The sequence below is a fragment of the Ischnura elegans genome, chromosome 1 (genome assembly GCF_921293095.1).
Source record: "Ischnura elegans chromosome 1, ioIscEleg1.1, whole genome shotgun sequence".
NCBI lineage: Eukaryota > Metazoa > Arthropoda > Insecta > Odonata > Coenagrionidae > Ischnura > Ischnura elegans.
Genome location: NC_060246.1, coordinates 22,926,235 through 22,947,395, shown reverse-complemented (window position 1 = coordinate 22,947,395; position 21,161 = coordinate 22,926,235). Strand labels below are relative to the sequence as shown.

The 21,161-nt window shown below is 34.0% G+C and overlaps 1 protein-coding gene across 10 annotated transcripts in view; it reads left to right on the top strand.

Moving 5' to 3' along the window:
* The window catches only part of LOC124156964 (broad-complex core protein-like), a 111,060-nt gene that overhangs the window by 38,599 nt on the left and 51,300 nt on the right, over positions 1 to 21,161 (top strand). Inside the window, exon 6 of one of the 10 annotated variants that reach the window (XR_006864500.1) lies at positions 15,338 to 15,436. The exons of 6 other annotated variants lie outside the window; for them this stretch is intronic. Coding sequence is in view for 3 of the 4 variants with exons in the window: in XM_046531439.1 (XP_046387395.1) it covers positions 3,692 to 3,957 (266 nt within the window). In the remaining variant the exon portion in view is untranslated. Of the gene's footprint in view, positions 1 to 3,691; positions 5,664 to 14,245; positions 14,724 to 15,337; positions 20,200 to 21,161 lie in introns of those variants that run through there. 3 more of the 10 variants (XM_046531447.1, XM_046531454.1, XM_046531439.1) reach the window with 3 other exon arrangements.

Below are 21,161 nucleotides of genomic sequence, written 5' to 3'. Positions count from 1 at the left end.
GATTTAGGCAATAAAAAAATAATAGGAAACCACCCTATTCAGGAGAAGTGTGGGAAAATTTTAATTGCATTCAATTTGATAAAAAGTTTTTCTGAAATCAGTTCAGCCATTATGAGATATTAGGGTTTATACTGGATAATCTCAGTTCAATAAGTTTCTTCTACGTGATTAAATGAAAATTAGATGAGAAGAATTCCAAAACCAAGTTTAGTGATGGAATTGAGTTACATTAGGTGGTTAGGCCATCAGATTATTGATTTCTAATTTAATTCATACCCTGGACAATTAGCATCCATTCAGTTGAATGAGTTGGCATAACCAAGGAATATTTGAGGGTTAGCCGTCTGGAATCAGTCTCTCATGATCTGTGTTGAATCTGATGTCTCTGTTCCACATTGGTGGTTTTGGACCACTCTTCAAAGTTAAGAAAATATCTTTCAAGGAGTTCTGAAGCAATTATTTTTCAGTTTACTTGAAGCTAGTAGCCTTTAGTCAAACTCAATGCTTTATCAATACACAGCTCTTTTTTAAATTTTATTGTCATATCGTAAGTGCCTTGCTCTTTTGGGGCTGGCACAATCATTTGCCTCAGAAATTGGCTGTTTCATTGATTCCCTCCATGTGAATCACTTGAAAGGCTACTTCCATCAGTGATGAAATTGCATATTTTTGACCAGTTTTTCTCTTTTAGGACTATTTTCAGGTCTAATTTCCTCCTTATTGCCACTGTGATAATATTTCTCTTCTCATGTATCTTTCTTTTCCTTTGTCTTTTTTTTTTGTCTGTGTCCTACTTGTGACACAAGACAAATTCACTTACATGGTTCAGCTTGAAATATAATCAATAATTTTTGTTAAAGCATGTTTTTTTTTCGGCAAAATTGTGAAATCTTGCTCCCTTCGAGGGTTTCATAGCTATTCATCGGATTGACACTTGACTTAACAGCAACCCAAATCTCCGAGGTGTACAGGTCATTCCCCCTCAATTCAACAAATGGTGGAGTTTGGGGTTTCAGAATCTGATCTAAGTTCATGTATTGATTTATAATCACCTCAAGCTAAACACCCTGATCACAATTATCTAATTTCAGTGCTATAGTGAATGACCGTTTATACAATTTTTTATCATAGTTTCTTTATCTCTGTGGTATCTAGTAGCCTTGTTGTGACTTTGTTTGGAATTCTAGATTGGGTCAGGACTGTAACATTTGATTTGGATTATATTTGCTCCACGATACCTGATTTGATCTACCTTTTTTTGCAGAGAAAAACTCAATCAAATAATTAATCAAATCCAAGACCAATCTGAGTTATAATTGTTTTATTATTTGGCACTAATCCATGAATGGGGGAGAATCCATCATAAAAGAGTGTGCTGCTTAATTTTGACGTAGCTATGCATTTTTCTTATGTGGATCCGAAGGCTGACAGGAAAGGTATTTTTGAGTGATGATCTATCTTCTCATAATGGGTTATGTAACCACCCTAATGGACTGTGTAAGCATTTTCTAATAGAATGAGTAAAATGTAAACTTGTAATCACAGAAATACAGTATAGCTTTGTTTTGAAATTTCTCATGATGTTCTCCTTTATAATGAGTAAAGCTATGCTGGCACAGTAGAACTCATTGGCAAAACATCAGTTTTAGCATTGTTGTGTGGCATGTGAACTTATGGTGTGAGTTTAGGGACGAGTGGATGCACTGGTACTCCTTTTTGCCATTAGTGGTGCGAGTGTTTCGAAATAAATAACATTTTTTTCCTAAGACCTTGATGTTACTTCTCTACTATAAAAAGTTCCATTTTGATGCAAAATTTATTTTGTCTGATGGGACTTTGGTCATATTCTCAATGCAGCACAGTTTGACCCTCATGCTGTGAAATTTTAATCAATCACTGAGTTAAAATGTTCAATTATTTTGGTTACATCATGATTAGGATGAAGATAGTTGTTCTTATCATTAAAAAGTGAAGGTCAATGGCAAATATCATTAAAGTGACGTAATGCACTATCATTAAAGAAACAGTGCCCTTAGTTTAAGGATCAAATGGGAAATTCATAGGGTATTCAGAATATGATGACATTAAACCTTGACCTTACCGGAATATGGTCTGTGTAGAGAATACATATATGTTTGGCTAAACTACATAAACCAGTGCATCTGGAGATGCATCTGGAGGGTGAATGAAATTGCACACCAATTTGAATGTTAAAAATTTGTGTTCATAGGTATTTTCTCAGGGAAGTGAATGTTGTTGTGAATTTCAATAATTTTTACACTAAAAGTTCCTATGCGATAGGGGTCTTCAATGAAAGCTAGTTCAGCTTAGGTGATTGAATTATTTATACTTGCATATATTCAATTATACTAAATAATTACTCTGAAATTGAAATGTTGGAGGAAGAGCACTAATACATTTTTATGAATAAGGGAACGTTACGTTTTGATTACCTCTTCCAGTTATTTATTACAGTTTATTTTTTATCATTTGATCTCCTTAAATAAGATATTCAAATCTTTGGGTAAAAGAATGGAATATAAACACGCATTTATTTTTCAAATCCATGGGAAAATGATTTAACTTATTTTTCATCACTCACAAAAACTTTCAATACCATTGTTTGCATACTTTGTGTATTGATTCCACCAACTTTGTTTATCCAAATGAGGCTAGGGATTTTATTTTCCACTCAGCTGATATAAAGAGAAAGATATTAAATCGAATTATCTTTAAGTTATTTCCTGGATTTCTCCATCACTGATGAAAATTTCAATCAATGCTTTGTGAACTTTTTAGCTGTAAAAATAAAAATGTGTACAAAGAACTGCATTATATGCTCAATTTATTAATGATACATATATGAAATAATTTAATTGATAATTTTTACTGAGCACATGAAAGAAATTGCACTCATTTAATATCATTCTTGGTTTCAAGAATTCAACTTTTTTATTTTATTTGTTGGACCATTGTAAAATGTGCATTTTAGGTATTTTAATGATAGATATGGAGGCACTTATCTCCTTTTTTTGTTGTTCTTACTTGGCTCATTGATGAAATTGTTGGAACGTGATTTATTTTGAAAAAGGTTGAAATTATGTTTAGCACATCCTTTCAGCCCTGAGTTCTTGAGTGTTTGAAGGGTGACTTTTGTAAATGAAGCAGGGAGAAAATTGATTGAATCGATAGTTAAGTGAAATATCCTTGCTGAAAAAATGGCAAAAACTCTGCATAACTTAGCCTTATGCTGTTAATTTTGTTGATTGAATATTCATTCTCTTTCATGGCTGTTTTGAATGAGTGAAAAGTGATTAGGCAGTTGGCCCCTGGCATTTCATGATTTAAGCAGCCTTGTAGTATGTCGCATCCTCAAAAAATTTTAGTCACCTATTTTATTCTATTGGCAGTGGTTCTCTATAATTAGTGTTAAAATCTCACTTGGATTAACAGTTGTGCTATTTATCTTCACCTTCTATTCTCCCCATTCTTTTCAGCTTGTTTTTTACCTCCTTCCTCTTCTCGCAGTTGTCCCCAACGTTTTTAGTTGCATTCATTGATGGGCTATAATTAATTTTCTTGGATAAATTCGAGTCATTTTGCTAAAATCAGAGCTTCAACGATGGGGCTCTCATTTCACAAATAGAGAACCACTGCTGATGAGTCTCTCTTCCCTCTTTGGTTTTTGCAGGGATGCAATCTCCGAACGGCAGTCTGCCATTAAGTCTCAGTCCTGCAGAGCTTCGTCAAAGACATCTTGGATATAAATGCTCAATATGTGACAAGTATTTCACTAGAAGAGACCATTTGAAGACTCATACCAAAAACTTGCATGGGGAAGACCTTGGGCCATTTGCGTGTATCATTTGCTCACAGTTGTATAAGAATGCTGACAGCCTTCGAAAGCACATAGGAAAATACCATGTATTGAAAGAGAAAGAAAGAGAGGACGTATGATCATTGGTTGTGCGTGGAGCCTTCTGTTTTTGGCAATACTTGAAGATGCGTTCACGCCGTTCGCAAATGATAGAATGGCTGCGAAATTTTAGCTTTGTGCTCTTTGAATAATGAGCAGTATGTGATCAAAAGATGAGCCAGATCGTGCCTTAATATGTGCTGACGCAGACCCATGTTGTCAAAACTTTCTCACTTACTTTAACCTGGGGAATCATTATCATTATAAGCTTCATTGAAAATGTATCATTTTTTAATTAATGTTATTATATTTAATCAGTTATCAAACAGTTTCCTGTGGCTGGTATTGAGTGGAATATCTGATTTATTACTGGAAGTTTATGGCTGTAATTTTAGCCTTTAAACTGCTCTCCCAAAAGTATTGTTTAGTTTTGATTTTAAGTTATTTGATGTTCAGTTTAAGATAATTATTGCGATTAACTTGTACAAGGCATGTCCAGAAAGTGGGTTTACAGAGCTCATAAAGCTGTATAGTTTTTTAAAAAAGTGAGCAAAATTACATTTATGGTCAGTGTGTTGTGCTTAGAATTTGTTTCAGTTGATCGGACAATTTTATTTCACTCCTTAGTTGATATTATGGCATGGATTCTTTTGTTCATATCCCATTCTAAAGCACTGATTTATTTTTATTTTTTAACGTTTTAAGGGATAATCTAATGAAACAAACCAATGTTTATGCATTATGCTGTGAGTTTAAAATTGACATAATATAAGTCTTAATGATAAAAAATTAAAAAGTGCGGTTCATGGCCATAATAATCATACCTTCCATTTTTGAATGTGGGCTATAAATTGTTGATTCAGTTGTTATTTTGATTTAATGGGGGAAATTAATTATTTTCTATGCTGTAATACACGAATAAATAATATGGAATAGGGCAATACGAAAGAAACTAATTGTAATGATGCTTATGAAAGAAATGTACTTGTTTCATAGCAATGCATGCTCTGAACAAGCAACTTCTTGAAGGAAATCTTGGAGTTGATTTTTTTGGAATATTATACCTCAGTCACGGCCTTAATCTATTATCATTCAGATTTTTATTTTTTACCTCTTTCAAGTCACATATGTGTAGAAATAGGTGTTTAACTGATAAGGAAGTCCAGAATTCAGTTAAAATACAGGCAAAAGGCTGGAAACTTGACAAAGGTTTTTGAGAGCTAATCCTTCAGCTCACAAAGGAAATTCAGAAGGAAGGCAATTATGTTGAAATATATTATTTAATTTATGAAGTGTTTCATGAATGAATCAATGTTTGCATTTCTTTTTCAAGTTAGGTATTTTTCTGATAAAAATTTAATTAGACCCATTCACTTTCTGTATGTGGAACAAGTGTTTATGGGTTTTTCTGTACATATTTTTGTAGCCTATTGAATTTTATTATTTGCTTTTGTGTTTGTAAAATGTAGTTGTAGAAGAAAGTATATTTGGGATTGATACAGTGCCTTCCATTTTATCATCTATACTCAAAGAGAAATATGGATTGTCTTGAATCATGTTAAGTTGTTGGAAGTATGCTCATTTGTAAGTTTCTTCTTTGTGATATATTTTATATTTTTTCATAGTAAATTATGCATTTTGGGGATATTGATCAAGGAGAGATTGCTAATGTTAGTTTGAAATCATATTCTTTTATTCCTTGGAAGTCTTGTTTTTCGTTCATCAATGAGCATGAAATATCAGAAGATGGTACAGTGCAACCTCGATATAACGACACCCCACGGTGCACTAATAAACACTCGCTATAGCGAATTGTTGCTTTACCGGAGGTGGAGCAAATAATAGCCGATATACCTGTTGCGAACAGATATACAGGAACAGGAGTGGTGTGGCGACAGATAAACATCTACCTGATAAACGTAAGCATAAATCCAGATGAAAGGCGATGTTTTTTTGCATCACTAAATTTCCTTACACAAATAACGACTAACTATTCAAACAATTTATAAGCGCCGCACTGAATAAAAATCATGCAAAGCATTGTTTTGTCAATCATTATATTTATAGAACGACAGTTTACCACATAAATTTGAGACTGAGCACTCCATTAACTTCATTTTTAACAGATCGCTAGCAGTTACAGAGGTAAAGGAGTCTTGATGAAAGTTTTCCGGCGGTGAAACCCTCGCTATGGCGAGAGCCAACGCCGAAAGGGTCTCGTAAAAACGAATTTTTTAACACGCTTATTATAGGGTCAAGTGACGGTGCATCGGCTATCTCTCGTTATAGCGGGGGTGTCGCTATAGCCCGTACTCGTTTTAACGAGGTTCCACTGTAGTAATATGAGGAATTTTTTGGTAACCTTGATAAGCTGGCTTTCTGTCTGTATTAATTTTCATTGCTATGTCATGGAATGTTAGTGGAGTATTTTATATCCGGGTTTACATTCATCACAATATTTAAAAAGAACTGATGGAGAAGTGTTAAATTTTATTACTGCTGGGCAAAATTTTAACTAGTTCTAAAATGTTACTAATAACTTGAGGCACTACTACTCGAGTCCAAATTCTTCATATCTGAAATTAAATATAACTCATAGTAATGGTTCACTAAATTGATCGATTGGTTGTGACTTGGCTTTGATGATGTACCATGATCTTGTTCAGGTGGAGATGATGACCGATTGAGATGGTTATATGCCAAAAAAGAAAGAAATGTTTGTCAGTTCCCTTCAAACTTAAGTGCAAAATTTCTGCCGAGGAAACATTACATGCTCAACTGACTCCTGTACATGCTGAACTTGCAAGGATACCCCAGTTTTACATCAGGTGTTTTAACCAAATAGGCTTCCTTAGTATGCATCTCCCTTTATATATTTGATTGTCTGTAGGAATCGAGATTTTATTGATATAGGGCCTTGTCCTTCGTAATTCCTTAGGTTTTCCCTCTTCATATTAACTTGTGGATCTGTCTAATTTCATTTTCTTGTTTATTAAGGTTAAAGCAAATGAATGCTTACAAACGAAGCAAAACTTTTTGTTTGACACTGTCAATGTTCTCTAAAATCCAGGTTTTCAAAATTCATGCATTGCCATAATACCTGCCTCACGCTTTAAGCCTTAAACATGAGTACAATGGATACACTTCTGGTGACCAATATAGCATCAGGGTTCTTCATTTGCTTATTGTGAAATTTGAAGTACGTTTGTGTCATTAAGCTTTGTAATGTTTCTCGAAAGTGAATGTATTAAAATTAAATGCTACGATTTAGTTGAAGATTTGTTAAATTATTTTCAATTGTGAAGTCTATTACAGTAATGCATGGATTTGGAAGTTGATAACAATCATGTTGGAGAAAAGTAAAGAAAAAAAAATTTCCTAATTAAGGACTGCTCCGTGGTGTTTTTGCAACTGCTGTTCTTTTGTTTTTGTTTATTCTTTACTGTTGCAGATGTTGACTGTTACAATGTGATATTTGAGTAAACCCAGTCTTTCAAAATGGTTTAAAAAAATCTAGTTATTGTTCTTTTACTGATTTAACCTACACCTCTTTTTATTTTCGAAAACCACGAATACTTCCAATAATGCAAGATTAAGTGATAGAGTTGCTTATTTTTTTATGGGGAATTTTGAAGTGGGATATTAGGAGATTCCTCCAGCAGTAAGCTTAGAGATAATCAAGTACTTTCAATGTTCGTGGTGCCTTAACATTCATTATAGTCTATTACTTGTGAAGGTAATTGAGATAATGTGTTTGTCATCACAATGAATCAAGGGTGTACGCTTTCTCCATGAGTCTGTCTGTGAGGAATTAGTGCAGCACATTAGTATTTCTGCTGAAGAACTTAATTATTTTACTTTTGGAGTGTTTATTTATGTTTTGAAGAAATAAAGCTAAAATTAGATAATAAGGCTGTTTAATAGTTCTCCTGAGCTTTCATTCAGAGCTACTCTTTATTTTCTGAAGGGAATTAGTAAGCAAAGGCTATGGAACCAGTACCAATCAATTAACTGCAAAATTGAAGAAATTAGTTTTTGTGAAATAGAATGAAATGTTTGAATTTGGCACATAATTTGATAAATGGATTGGAGAGAAAAATTGAATAGTAAACCTAATATTGTCATTTGCTCATGTATAATTGGGAAAATATACAATGGATTCATATGCAAATCAGGAATTTTTTAATTATTGTGTGCAGAGTCTCTTCAGAAAAGTTATAGTATGTGCATCAAAGTATAACTGATGCTAATAAAAGGAAACATATAAGATTCATTTTCCAATGAAATATGAATTTGAAACAGGCTGGATGCCTAACATTGCTTATTAATGAATCATTAAAATACACTTTGTAGCACAATTTGCCATATGAGAAAATGTTTTCACTTTTTTCGAGAATTGATTTATGCAGTTTCCTTCTGGTATAAAATCTTTTGTCCCTTAATTTACCCAATATCTAGGAAGAATTTGTTTTCAAATTTACGGCATTTATTTACCCCTCAGCTTAAAAAACAATGCAGTTGTTTGTTGGGCCTTTTCTTATTCATTCTCATTCTTCATGGCTATTTAGGTTCATGAGTTCTGTTTAAACTATTTTGTGCCAATGGATTGCCTGAGGAAACTGTAAAAATATGCTTCTTATCGCTTCTGATGAGAAAGATTGGTGGTTTCCATGTGATTATTGATAAATATTTTGCTCCTTGGTTGTGCCAAAAGCAGTTTATTCATTGTCATGGGAAGGTAACCCTCGAGTTGGCTCAGCAGCATGTTCCTCTCCAGCATTATTTTGACTCAACTCTTTTCGTCCATGTTTTGTTTTTCTTTCTTGCTTCAACATTGTTTTTGCTACTTAGTTTTTGCTCCAATGGTACTATATGAGACTTATTTGCTGTCTTTCATATGATGTTTTGACTTTGACATCTGTCTTTGAGTGGTCCTTCAATCTAGCTGTTATATTATTTTTATAAGTATTTTTCTCGCTTTTGCCATAATGTAAGAAATGTTAATTGAATCATTAAGCATTTTGATAGAGAAATTTATAGTAATTTCTATGGGAAGAAATTCCCACTGGGAATGAACGACAGACTTTTGAGTTTTCAGGACATGTAAAAAGAAGTTCGTAGGGAGGCAAAATGCTAAGATCAGTATTCTTTAAAAAAATTTTCTCTTAAGGAGTAGGCACGCTACACCTGTTCAACATTTCCTCAAATGTAAAATTTTTAGTCGATTTTTTAACATATAAAACTTAACTTTGTGGAACGATGACACTGGAAAAGAAATTTCTCTTTGTACATTCCACACTGACACTTCTTGACCCTTGATAAAGACGAAAGTGTTGATAATTAAGTGCCAGAATGGAAAGTGCGAAGTGAAATTTCTTGCTTATTGTTGAGACTAGACCTACCCGATTTTTCTGTGATGAGAATCAACTGATACGATTTTTAAGTTTATTTTTGAGTATTTCTCTGTCACGAATAATAATAATAATAATAATAATAATAATAATATATAATTTATTCCATTTACAATCAAATATTACATTTTAGAACATACTTAAATATTTTGGAATATATAGGTACCCCTTTTAGTAGTTTTGGGGCTACCATCATAAACTTTTTACATAGGTCTGGTGCTAGCACACATGAGAAGTAAAATTTCTTTGTATTCAGTTGTTTGTTCTATTGCCGATTGCATTCATTATTACAAAACGTATTTCAAATATTTGGACAAGGATAACTATTTTTCTTATTTTTCTTATATAAACGCATAATTACATACATAGAATATACAATATACCTTTTATTGTAAACTTTTTAACCCACCTTTCTTAGTAGAAACTCTACTTCCTCACACATCATAAGCCATTTTTTAACGGCGGATTTAAATCCCCATCTTTTTTCCGAGTTTGCTACATTACTCGGCAACATGCTAAACAATTTAGGCCCTAAGTAATTGTATGACTGTCGATAAATTTCGGTCGTCGGCCTAGGTATATGGAAGTTTCTCCAAGCTCTAATATCATAGTTTTGTGGTCGGGCCTTTTCACCACTACGGTTATAGAATATTCTAAGGACTTTATAAATGAATAAATGCCTTAGTGGGAGGACATCTAATTTTTTGAATAGAGGAAATGAGTGGCTTTTCCTATACGATCGTGTTATAACCCTGATAACCCTTTTTTGCGCCACTATCAATGGTTTAATGTTGATAAAATATGCTCCACCCCAGCAGGCTATTCCGTATTGCAATCTTGAATTAACGAGAGCATAATATACCATTTTTAACACTGATTCAGGGCATATGTATCTGAGGAAGTAGAATTTTCTTACAATAGTAATCATTTCTGATTTTAATTTATTTATATGAGACTTCCATTTACAATTTTGGTCAAAATATATACCTAAATATTTTATGTGACTAACCTGTTCGATCAAAATACATTTATCACAGGAAGTAACATCATCTTTTATACAATTTGCACATTGATAGTATAGTTTACTTTTGTTTGAGGTAGATTTACTCATGCTAAACATAATATATTTCGTTTTTTCACTTAACAACATATAATTAGCCGAAAACCACATATTGAGTGTTAATAGATCACTTTGTATGTGTTCATATAGATCATCAACACTATTAACAGAGTAACTTAGTGCAGTGTCATCTGCGAATGACGTTAATTGACCTTTAAACCTGCCAGCACATAAATTGTTTACATATATTAAAAACAGTATGGGTCCCAACACAGAACCCTGTGGGACACCACAGGTGAGTCGAATCTTTTCACTGTAGCAATTTTTGAGACGCACACATTGATCTCGATCACAAAGATAACTTTGAAACCAATCATATGCGGTTCCACGTATACCCGCTTCCCATAATCGATTCATTAGTATGTTATGATTAATGGAGTCAAAGGCTTTGGTAATGTCTACAAATAAGCCAGCAACTCTACAGTTCTTATTCAGTCCGTCATTCAGCTCTGAACAGAATTTTAATAATGCATCCTCTGTACTCTTACCACTCATAAATCCAAATTGGTTTTTATTGAAAAAACTATGCTGATTTAGAAATTTAAGAAGTCTGACTTTAACAACTTTTTCTATTATTTTAGCAAATACAGATAATAGGGATATTGGTCTGTAATTATTTACGTTCATTTTATCACCTTTTTTAAAAATTGGTATCACTATTGCAGTTTTTAATTGTTTAGGAAATATTCCAGTATGCATACTTAGATTAGCAATATGGGCAATGGCTTCTTATTGATTGGTGTGGCTTATCTGTGCTGTGTGGGCATGTAAGTGCAATTAATTTGGTGAGCCACACACATTTATGCGTGCGTAGCTGTGAAAAGGTTGGACATACTACTGAAATGTGAGAAATGCTTGCTGACATGTCTGGAGGCTGTTCATTCCTCTATCTGTTCTAATTTTGCTATTTATTTCTGATAATATTGAATACGGAGCTAAAATGAGTGAGATTATGTTGTTGCATAATGTTCTTTAGGTTTCTTCATAAACTCAAAGAATTACCCATAGGAATACCGATTATTTTCCATCCTTGTCTTCCTTCTCCTTTTGTTACTTTTTTTCTTCTTTGTGCAAAGTCAAATATTTTATGCCTCTAAAGATAATGTATAATTGCAGTACCAAGGATTCTTACAAAATGAGGCATAACTTTTGTTTCACTTCCATGAAGCTCAAAGGAGTGTAGAGGATCCTCCTAATTTATGTCAAAATTCTGGCTCACAGTCACTCAAGTACATGAATGCTATAAATGCAATTGAAATCATGTGGAAATATTACATTCAATAATGGGAGAACTACATTATGTGTGAACTTGAGGTGAATTAGTTCAACTGATTCAGGTATGATACAATGGAAGTTTGACATATTGAAATGAAAAGTAGTTGCACTTTTCCACAATAATGCGTGTGATGTGTTTCAGCTTGAAGAGCCATCATCTTCTGTAAGACGTGTATCACTTAATAGGACAATGATTTTAGGATTTTATGTTCCGTATTGGTTGAAGAATCCCATCGAGGAATCTAAATTTTTTTTTATTTTGAACATCCAAGGGCAAAGGTATGGTCCCTTACGTAAATCACATGCTGTTTGGGGTGAGCCACATCCTCATGTGGCCTGATAAACCTTGGGCTTTGAGCATGGTGTGAGTAACTTATGTCTGCTTGCAAGGCTTGGGAGCCACTTGCTGCTCTTATAATTTTGATTGCTGATGTGAGATAGATAATAAAAGTGATAACTACCAGTATTCACAAATATTTACCTATATTTAATAATTTCATCAAGATAACATGCTATTTTTAGGGAAATATAGAGCATCAATATTTTTTTAGCTGAGGGTAAGAACATTCTGAGAGGCCAAAAAGTGTTGGAAGCAGTAATCATCTTAGTGTAACTATGAATTTTTTCAGTATTTTGAATTAATGATTAATGGTAGTCAATTAGGAAACAACACATTGTATTGCATTGCAGGGTTCTGTGGATATTAAAGTAGCTTTGTATGACAATTTTAATAGAGTCAGTACTGGGGAGATTCAGGAAAGCAGAGAAAGGAAGAAAAGGAGCTATCTTGAGAATTAACAATTTGTACGAAAATATCGTCTACCGACTGGTGTTGTACAATGGTTGCAATCACCCATATGCATGTTAAAATACCATATTTATTCTAAGAAACAATAACAGTAAGTAGAAAACTCTGGTGATCTGGATGCTTCACGATCTTATAAAGGAGTACCAACTGCCATAATTGCCATACCAACTAACATGAGCTGACGCATAAGTACCAGTTAGTTATTCTATTAATTTTTCCTCCCCATTGGGACATCTATTAGACTGTTGACTTCTGAATTGTAGTGGAATCATAAACGATGCCCGAAAGTTGTGGGAAGGAAATAAAAAATACTTATTTTCTCATATGAGGACATATTTTGTTTAACAAACATTCTGATGGAATCTTATATTGCTCTGATTTATTAACCCAGGAGTGCAGGAACGTTTTTATACATACGTCTTGCTTGCTGACTGTGGCATTGACCCAAAACTTTTATTGCTACCTGGATAACTTGCACTTGGGTACTTTCCCTCACCATAAGGATCGCTAATGGCCGTAAACTCTACCAGACCAGCCCTCATGCCAGGGGCTGGCTCCTGCACAGAGGGTCTCCCCTGTACTGGCTGGCAGCTAAAATCGTGAACTCCCGCTGCCCAAGGGTTAATAACTGTCATTGAAATGGTATTGTCAACATCATTTGCTCATTTTACTTGTGGTAAATAACCATTGTTGTATATATAATTAAACCAATGTGTGTTTTCCCCATTTCAAGACTTCAACTGCTAAGTTCTTTAATGTGTCCTCTATTTATCTCTACTTTGCGACTTTGAGTGAAGTGTAGTTGAAATTTGGTGAACATTAGGTGAAGTCAGTGTTAACTCTCTTTTGATGTACTTAAAGACTCTTTTGGCTTTTGAACATCATAGGTTAAATGGAGTACAGATATTGGTTGCTACAGTGCTGATGGAATTTTTTATACAAGATCTACTTTTTTATTTGCTTTTCATTTGCTGTTTATGCATTAAATCTTCATTAATTCTTGGCCATCATTGTTAAGGATCATACATTCTCAGAATTCTTCCATTATAGTGTTTTGATCAGTTAAAATCTGAATGATATCTGAAAAATTGTCTGTTGATTGTATTTTATGTTCTGTAGGTTCATAGCTATTTTAAATGCAGTAAGGAATCAATAGTGCCTGGTGGGAGTCTGTTTATTGCAGCTACTTTGAAAGATAAAATGATAGAATCATGAAAAGCAGAATTTTTTACACTGGAGCAAAATCTTCATTATTAGTATTGCACTTGACTAAGAGTTGTAGTAGCGATTATTTTATTTATGTAGGGCAAACACAGTGTCAAATTTCTTCAATCTTGCTTTTATCACATTGAGGAGGTACTTAACCTGAAGTGTTTTTATTGGATTGCATGGAATGAACTTAGGAATATGGCTGTACTAAATTTTAATGAAAACAGAATTATATTAATTTTTTCAGCGGTGTTCAATTAAAAAACTTACTTTTGCTATTCTTAAAAATAACCTAACTTGATGATGATTGATTTAAACTTTAGAGAAATGATGGAAGTGCTATCTTTGTTATTGGAACAGAGATATGTAATTATGAGAAGTGTGGAATTTCCACTCTAGAAGTTTGCACAATATTATTGTTGCTCTTGAATTTTGATCAGTAATAAACAGACTTCTCCATTCTGTTGCTTGGGCAACACGCACACGATGTGGGTGGCCTTCTGCAGATTCTTCCTGTCATCCCTTGGGGGAAAAAAGCTCGGATGAAGCTGTCCAACACTTGAAATACACATGCCATCAGTGTGACCGCAGCTTTGTGAATCGCTATAACCTGCAAGTCCATGTCCAGAATGTGCATGGAGACCACCGGGGTCCATTTAGGTGTACATGGTGTGGTCGAAAGTCCAAAAATTTGAACAGTCTTCGTGTACATATGTATGCATATCACCGTCCCAGTTGCTGAATATAGTGAAAATCAAATAGAAAGTTTCAATTGTGCATTAACTGTCTTATTTCGTACAAATCACTGTGTTTCAAGTGTTATTGGTGTACTTTGTGGATGTGAATCAGCTTGCATGAATGTGGAAGACCTGTTAATGTATTTATTTGAAATGGTGTGCGGTTGGATGTTGTAAGTACAAGTATTTTATATAATGCATGTATTGGAGTGACTCTGAAAGGATTCAATAAAATTTTCATACAGTATGTGATATGAATTTGATTTATTTCCTATTAGTTCATATTGTGTGAGTTGGCACGGAAATCTGTTGGAAACTTGTGGCTTAAGGTATTGTACTTCTTAGTGCAGTTTTTCAGCTCACTGGAGCTGTAACATTTGACTTGTGGGGATAATCACATGAGAGAAAGTTTGTGTAGGTGATAGAAGATTGTTATCCAATTTAAGTTTGATTGTCAGCACTTGTAGACTTGATTATGTTTTAGGAATAAAGTTCAGGTCAGTTAGAGGGCCATTCCTTGATTTCCTTCATTGATGTATTTTACCTTAGAAGGCATTGATTTCTCAGGTTCAGTATTTAAATGTAGCAACTAGAAGGGACCTATTCTCTTTCTGGGCTATATTTATAATTCTTACTATCCATGTAACAGTTATCCTTGCTACTTCAGCTATCTTTAATTACCTTAATTATCTAATGTCATTCAGTCTCATTGGCAAAGCTTATCAGAAAGTATGAGTAAACTCACTTAATTGAAAATAATTAGCATATTTTGGCATGTTGATTAATCCTAAGTTCCACTTATGAAGCTATTTTTTTGCTAAAGCAAATGGAATTTTAACATGCCTTGTTTTCACTCCGCAGCTGACACTAAACATCTGGTGTACTGGGCAGCCGATCGGCAAGTTTCCCTCAAGTGTTCACTCTGCCCCCGAGTCTTTGTAAGCAAGACAAACCTCCAAGTGCACATGAAAAACGAGCATGGTGATGACCGTGGTCCATTCAACTGCTCCATCTGCGGCCGACAGTCTAAGAACAAGAACAGCCTACGTGTGCACGTGTATCTGTATCACAAGAAAAAGAGGGAGGCCAATCAGGGGGATGGAAGCTAGACCAAATAATGTTGAGAGAGTTGATTAGTCTAGGTTTTCACTTCTGCATTTTAAGAAATCTTCTTAACTTTTTCTGTAATGCTTTCCATGTCGTCAGCTTGTCGATGGAAGCCGATTAATATACCTTATTGTAGATACAAGATTTAAATGGTCTCATGTGAAGATTTAATGTTGAATCATTACAAGTAATTTTTTGACTAAGCACATTGCAAGGTAGATAAATGAATAGATCATCTAGATTTAAATTTTCATGTGATCCTTAATGACACCAATAGATGTAATGAAGTAATTATGGTGGGCTAGTTTTGGTCTTCCATTTTGTCAGCGATTGTGAACAGAATTTAAGTCCATTAATGTAGCTATCAATTGCTTAGGTACTGCCTTTTATAAAGTTGTTTCACCTAAAGCTTTGCACTTGAAAATGTGTAGAAGGCTTAACAATTTATTGTTGGAAGGGTACAATTAGGATTAAAGATGTTCAAAGTTTTGAGTAACTATGGATAAATTGTGATAACGAGTCTTAGTAGAGATTCAGCTGTCAATGAAATAAAGGCCTACTGAAGTCCTGCCTGGTACACAGTATTCTGAGAAGTATATAATGTTTACTGTATTTAAATGAACAGGGAGAAGCATGTGTTGTTGTCTATTTGTCAGGGTTCTTGAAGAAGTGGGCCGAGAGGGGGTAGCCTTTCTCGTTTTTCCTTTTGTAACTTATGGTTATATTATTATATCATTCAACTTTAATGCTTAATTAGTATAATTAGATTCTTTTTTGCTGTTTTAAATTTTTAAGACACCTAATAATTATGGAATAATTGGAAACTCATGATGCCCTTGGGCTAGAGTTAAATGGTATCTGATCACTTGAGGGAACGGAAAGTTCCATGTCGTTGTGGCTCAACTATCCTGATCTTGAATTATATATACTTCTCAAGACTTGTAAATTTTTGTGGGTATGAAGAGAAAAAAGTGAATCTATTTGATAAAAGTAATCTAAAGATATAATTTTCAAACATATTTGTAAATATTTTACACTTTTTGATAAGTCCTATGACCGAGAGGCTTGAATGATGTCAACCTAGTGCCTGAAACAAACCCTCATCAATCCTTCATTTTAAGGTTTCTGTATATATTTTGAGAAATTTTGGGGAAGGGAGTGGGGGGCACTCTATAGATAGGCACTCAATTGAAACTGAACAGATGTTGTGAATAATGTGCTTTTTATGCGGGTCACTCAGAATTAGTTCAAATCTTTCAGGAGTATGGGGGATAAAATCTCAGGGGGAGAGGAGATGGGGTTGATGTAAACATCACCATTGTGCTGCTGTTTGCCACCACGTTGCAAGGTACGAGTTCTGTCATTAGCTGGCCACATTAATCAAGAAAATAAATGCCTGATGTTATGAATCTTTATTTGGTTGACTCGTTTGCAATCCAATGATTTCCTGTTGCTCTTTTAGATACGGACTGTTCGCAATTCTCTTTGCTGGTTTTGAATTCTTGAGTGTCTGAATGGAAGAGATTTCATGCTGTCTTTAATCTTTTTCAATAAACATCGCATATTTACATTAGCTATCTGTAACATGCTCATAGATGATTAGTGCTCTTGAATTTTAACTGGTGATGTTGGTGTTGTACACATAGCTGTTATTCTCATTTAAAATGCTTACACATACTTCTGAGGTGGCTTTCAGCGTATAGGCAAAGGAAACTTGCATCTGATCACAACCCTGTGATTTGATTTAAATTATTTTTATAAATCCATTATTGAACGAACCATATTAAAGTGAAAATAGTCCATCCATCCTCCAATGCAACTGAGAGCCATTTTATTGCTCTATCTGCAATGCTGACTGAAATGTATGTACACTCTTGTGCATTTAAATGATGCTAATGTTCTGGAAGTATTTCATGATGGCAAAAACGATGATTCTTATACTGTTATCGAACGTAATATTATTAGGTGTGGTGAGCACTGCATATGCTAGGAGCCCTGATTAACTTATTATATATTGTGATAAAATATACATATATATTTGTGATGATCCTAATTTTCCTGTCAGAGATATTTTGGTCATTATTTCAAAGCTATTCACTGTGATCTGCTGGCACAAGTTGTTTCGCACAATATGTGATGGGCTTTTGTTTTGCTTTGGCATTTTTCCGTATTCATTCTGAGATCTTTTGTTATAGTTAAAATGGACTAAATAAAAAAATGCTGACCTCATAGGATTATTATATCAAAAGAAAGGGATAGTGAAAATCCTTGTTTGCCCAAGCTGATCCATTACCCTCTGCATTTCATGGAAATGTTAAGCTATTGACATTGACCTGCCACAGTGCATATATATGTATCTATAAATATTATTACCACTGGTTTAATATTGTTTCCTGCTGTTGTTATTTTATGATCAAATAGCATTGGTGTGTTTGTGTGTGTGTATGAATGTAAATGTATACATACATACATATATGTACATACAGTAAAACATATTTGTTTGTTGTTTCAACGTGGCACAATTTTAAACTCTGTGTGAGATGCTCTACTGCACATTTGCTTCAATGTGTCGTTCCCCAACACCCCCATCCCTTGCATGAAAACTGACCCAGTTAAATGTGTGGCAATTTACCTGCGAGGTGACCTAACATTGAAACCTTATTCCAACTCAGGTGCATTTTTAAAAATTAATTTTTGTGTCTCAAGGGTGAGGGATCACCTCAGCAGCCAGGGTAGTTACAGGCAGAATTACAGATGATCTTCTAAAAATGCTTGATCCTGTTGACTGGCTGTATATTGTTCCACGTTCTTTGCTGTTGAAGCTTTTATCCATTCATGGGAGCAGTTTTCAAGCAATTCAACTCAAACTTCTAACAATTCAAAATTCATATCGTGTTCTGGTTGCTCATTCTCTCATTTTACATTCATAATATTTTGTCATGGCCTTCAGTAAACCGAATCCAAATGACCAATGTAGTATCTGTCCCGATGGTTAATTTTTTTGCAATCACTTGGTGCAAAGGGTAGTCATGTGTCATTCATCTGCATGAGCAGTGAGACCATTTAAAATAATAAGATTTTTCTTGGCCAATAATTCACTTTATAAGGAGTTGCTTTAAGTTTAGATAAGCATCTCATACCATCAAAATGATTGTTACATTGTTGCATAAATCCTCAATTTTTGTGGTTGTTTGGTTTCTCTGGGATGCCGATGTCTACCACCAAACATACGAAATGGTTGCAGAATGACTTTTTATCAGAAAATAAATTACTCTGTCTACTCCTCATTTGAGGAAGACCTTGTTACACATGTAGTGGCCATGCAGCTATTGAATTTCTCTTCAAATATCTGTCGGTGTATGTAGAACTCCCCTCATTATTGATGGTGTGCTATTCTTCCCCCTCCGTTTGAAATATTTGCATTACATACTGTGACATGGCAAGTTATGTGTAAAATAGGATAAAGAAAGCTTTTTCAAGCTCTTAATATATGTTAAGTGTTGGAAGAAGAAAATACTAACTTGTTGTGAATGTCTTTGTAGAATAGTTAATGTTAGGTGAGAAAAAGGCTTCTTTTTCAGTCATAGATACTGCAGCAGCACTGATGTTCTAGATTTTATTTCCTGTTGTCTGCCACAATGGCTTCCTTCCATGGTGTCTTCCTGATAGATGATTGATTAAGGTTCTTTTTTCAGGTCAAATATGATGAGTCAGTGATCAAAACATTTCTTTGCAAGATATTTTTAATGCTACTCAATTAGAATCGCAAATAATCTTAAATAGCATATGTATGTGATTGGGTTTTCGGGTACCATTATTCTAATCGTAAACGGTTGTTGATACATTGGAGATGATCATTTGTTGACTTGGTCACTTGAACTCCTTGCATTGTAAGCCATACAAAATCATACCAATTACTTTCCTGAAGTGGGTTTAGACTGATGACTCTTAGTGGTGCTAGGTTCCGTTGTTCATTCTTATATCTGTTGAACCAGTTAGTAGATGGATGTAATGGGCAAGAAGTTGGCTGATTCTCTCCATTCTCACCCCAAAAATGTGATTCACACACCAAAAGCTTTAGATCTAGAATGGAAATTTGCTTGGCACAAGTTACTTCTTTATTTTAGCTGCGGCTCAAGCTTGCAGTATTAATGCATATCAGTAATTTTTGGAGCTGAGTTTATAGTTTCCCTGTGCTGCATTAATGAAAGCAGTTCCTTTTTTTCCTTAATCAATGGAGTCAGTCAGTCATGTCTTGTTGCTTAAGTGTCCATTATTGGCTTTGGCTGAAAGAGGGAGATACTTAATGTGACACATCTTATCATGTGAGAGATATGTTGTCTTTTATTGTCTCCCAAACTCATTCTTATCATTATTTTTGGCAGCTGGTCAAAGAAATAATTTTTGACAGTTTTTACTGTGTGTGCATATAGTATGTATATTTTATCAAATATTTTAAGTTGGGAAAATACATTTCAAGACTGAAAAAATAATGTATTGTAAGTTGTGTAAGTGTACATTCTTTATCTGTGTAAATATATTTTTATTTATCCACTAGGAAAACCAATGTTAGGAGTGTAAAATTATGTAGTGCACAAATTAAAGGATAAAGTTAAGCCATTGAAGTTTTCATTGAGACCAATTTTACCTTGAAACCTTTTTGAGTTGAAGTTAAAATTTCATTCAGTATCGTATTTGGATGAAGCAGTGTTTTTGAAGTGTATTTTTAGAAATTGGCAGAAGTAAAATGGTGTATACATACAATGAAAATATTCGAAAATTGAGTGACATTTTATAATGTACTAAGTAAACTTAGTGCTTTGAAGTATTTTTCATATAAAGCATTTCCTTCTCAATTTTCAACTTTCAGTTTTCCTTGGAGCATTTACATGTTGCAATTGTCTTCAATTTTTTATCAAACAAAATGGTTTGTCATCAAACTTGGTTGACCTACATCCTTTAAATTAATTTAAGAGAGGAGATTAATTTAAATGCTATCCCTCTCTGTAAAAGCCTAAATTCTATCCTTATATGTTGAAACACCTATAGTTGTTTTGGGCTCCTTCCGTAGTTACTGGATCCCAGTTATTAAATACCAACTGGACTGTCATATGGTAGAAAATAAATCTCCAATACTTATGGGCTTTCGTTCGGCTCAAAAATGGAAGATGAAAAATGAAGTAAAAAATTAAATTTGTGGCATAATCTATATGCTGTATTGTTTGTGCAGAAAATCATATTGCATAAATGAAATGCTGGTTTAGACATACTATTGATGCCACAATCAGACCATTACGTACTATTTTCTACAAATTTCATCTTCTTGAGCGAATCTACAAGTGATTATGGGAGATAGTGCCGGCCAGATAAGTGTGGCAGATTTCAGCTTGATATTCCTGAAAGAACATGATGGATTTAAATCATTTTGGATGAATACCATCAAGATTAAATACCTTTTATTACAAAGGTTCATTGTAGCAGCACTAAATAATCAGGTAATATCTACTGCTTCATTGAATCAAAACTCCTTAGTTTTTGTTTATTTTTCAAGCTATTAATAATTATCATTTAGTATACT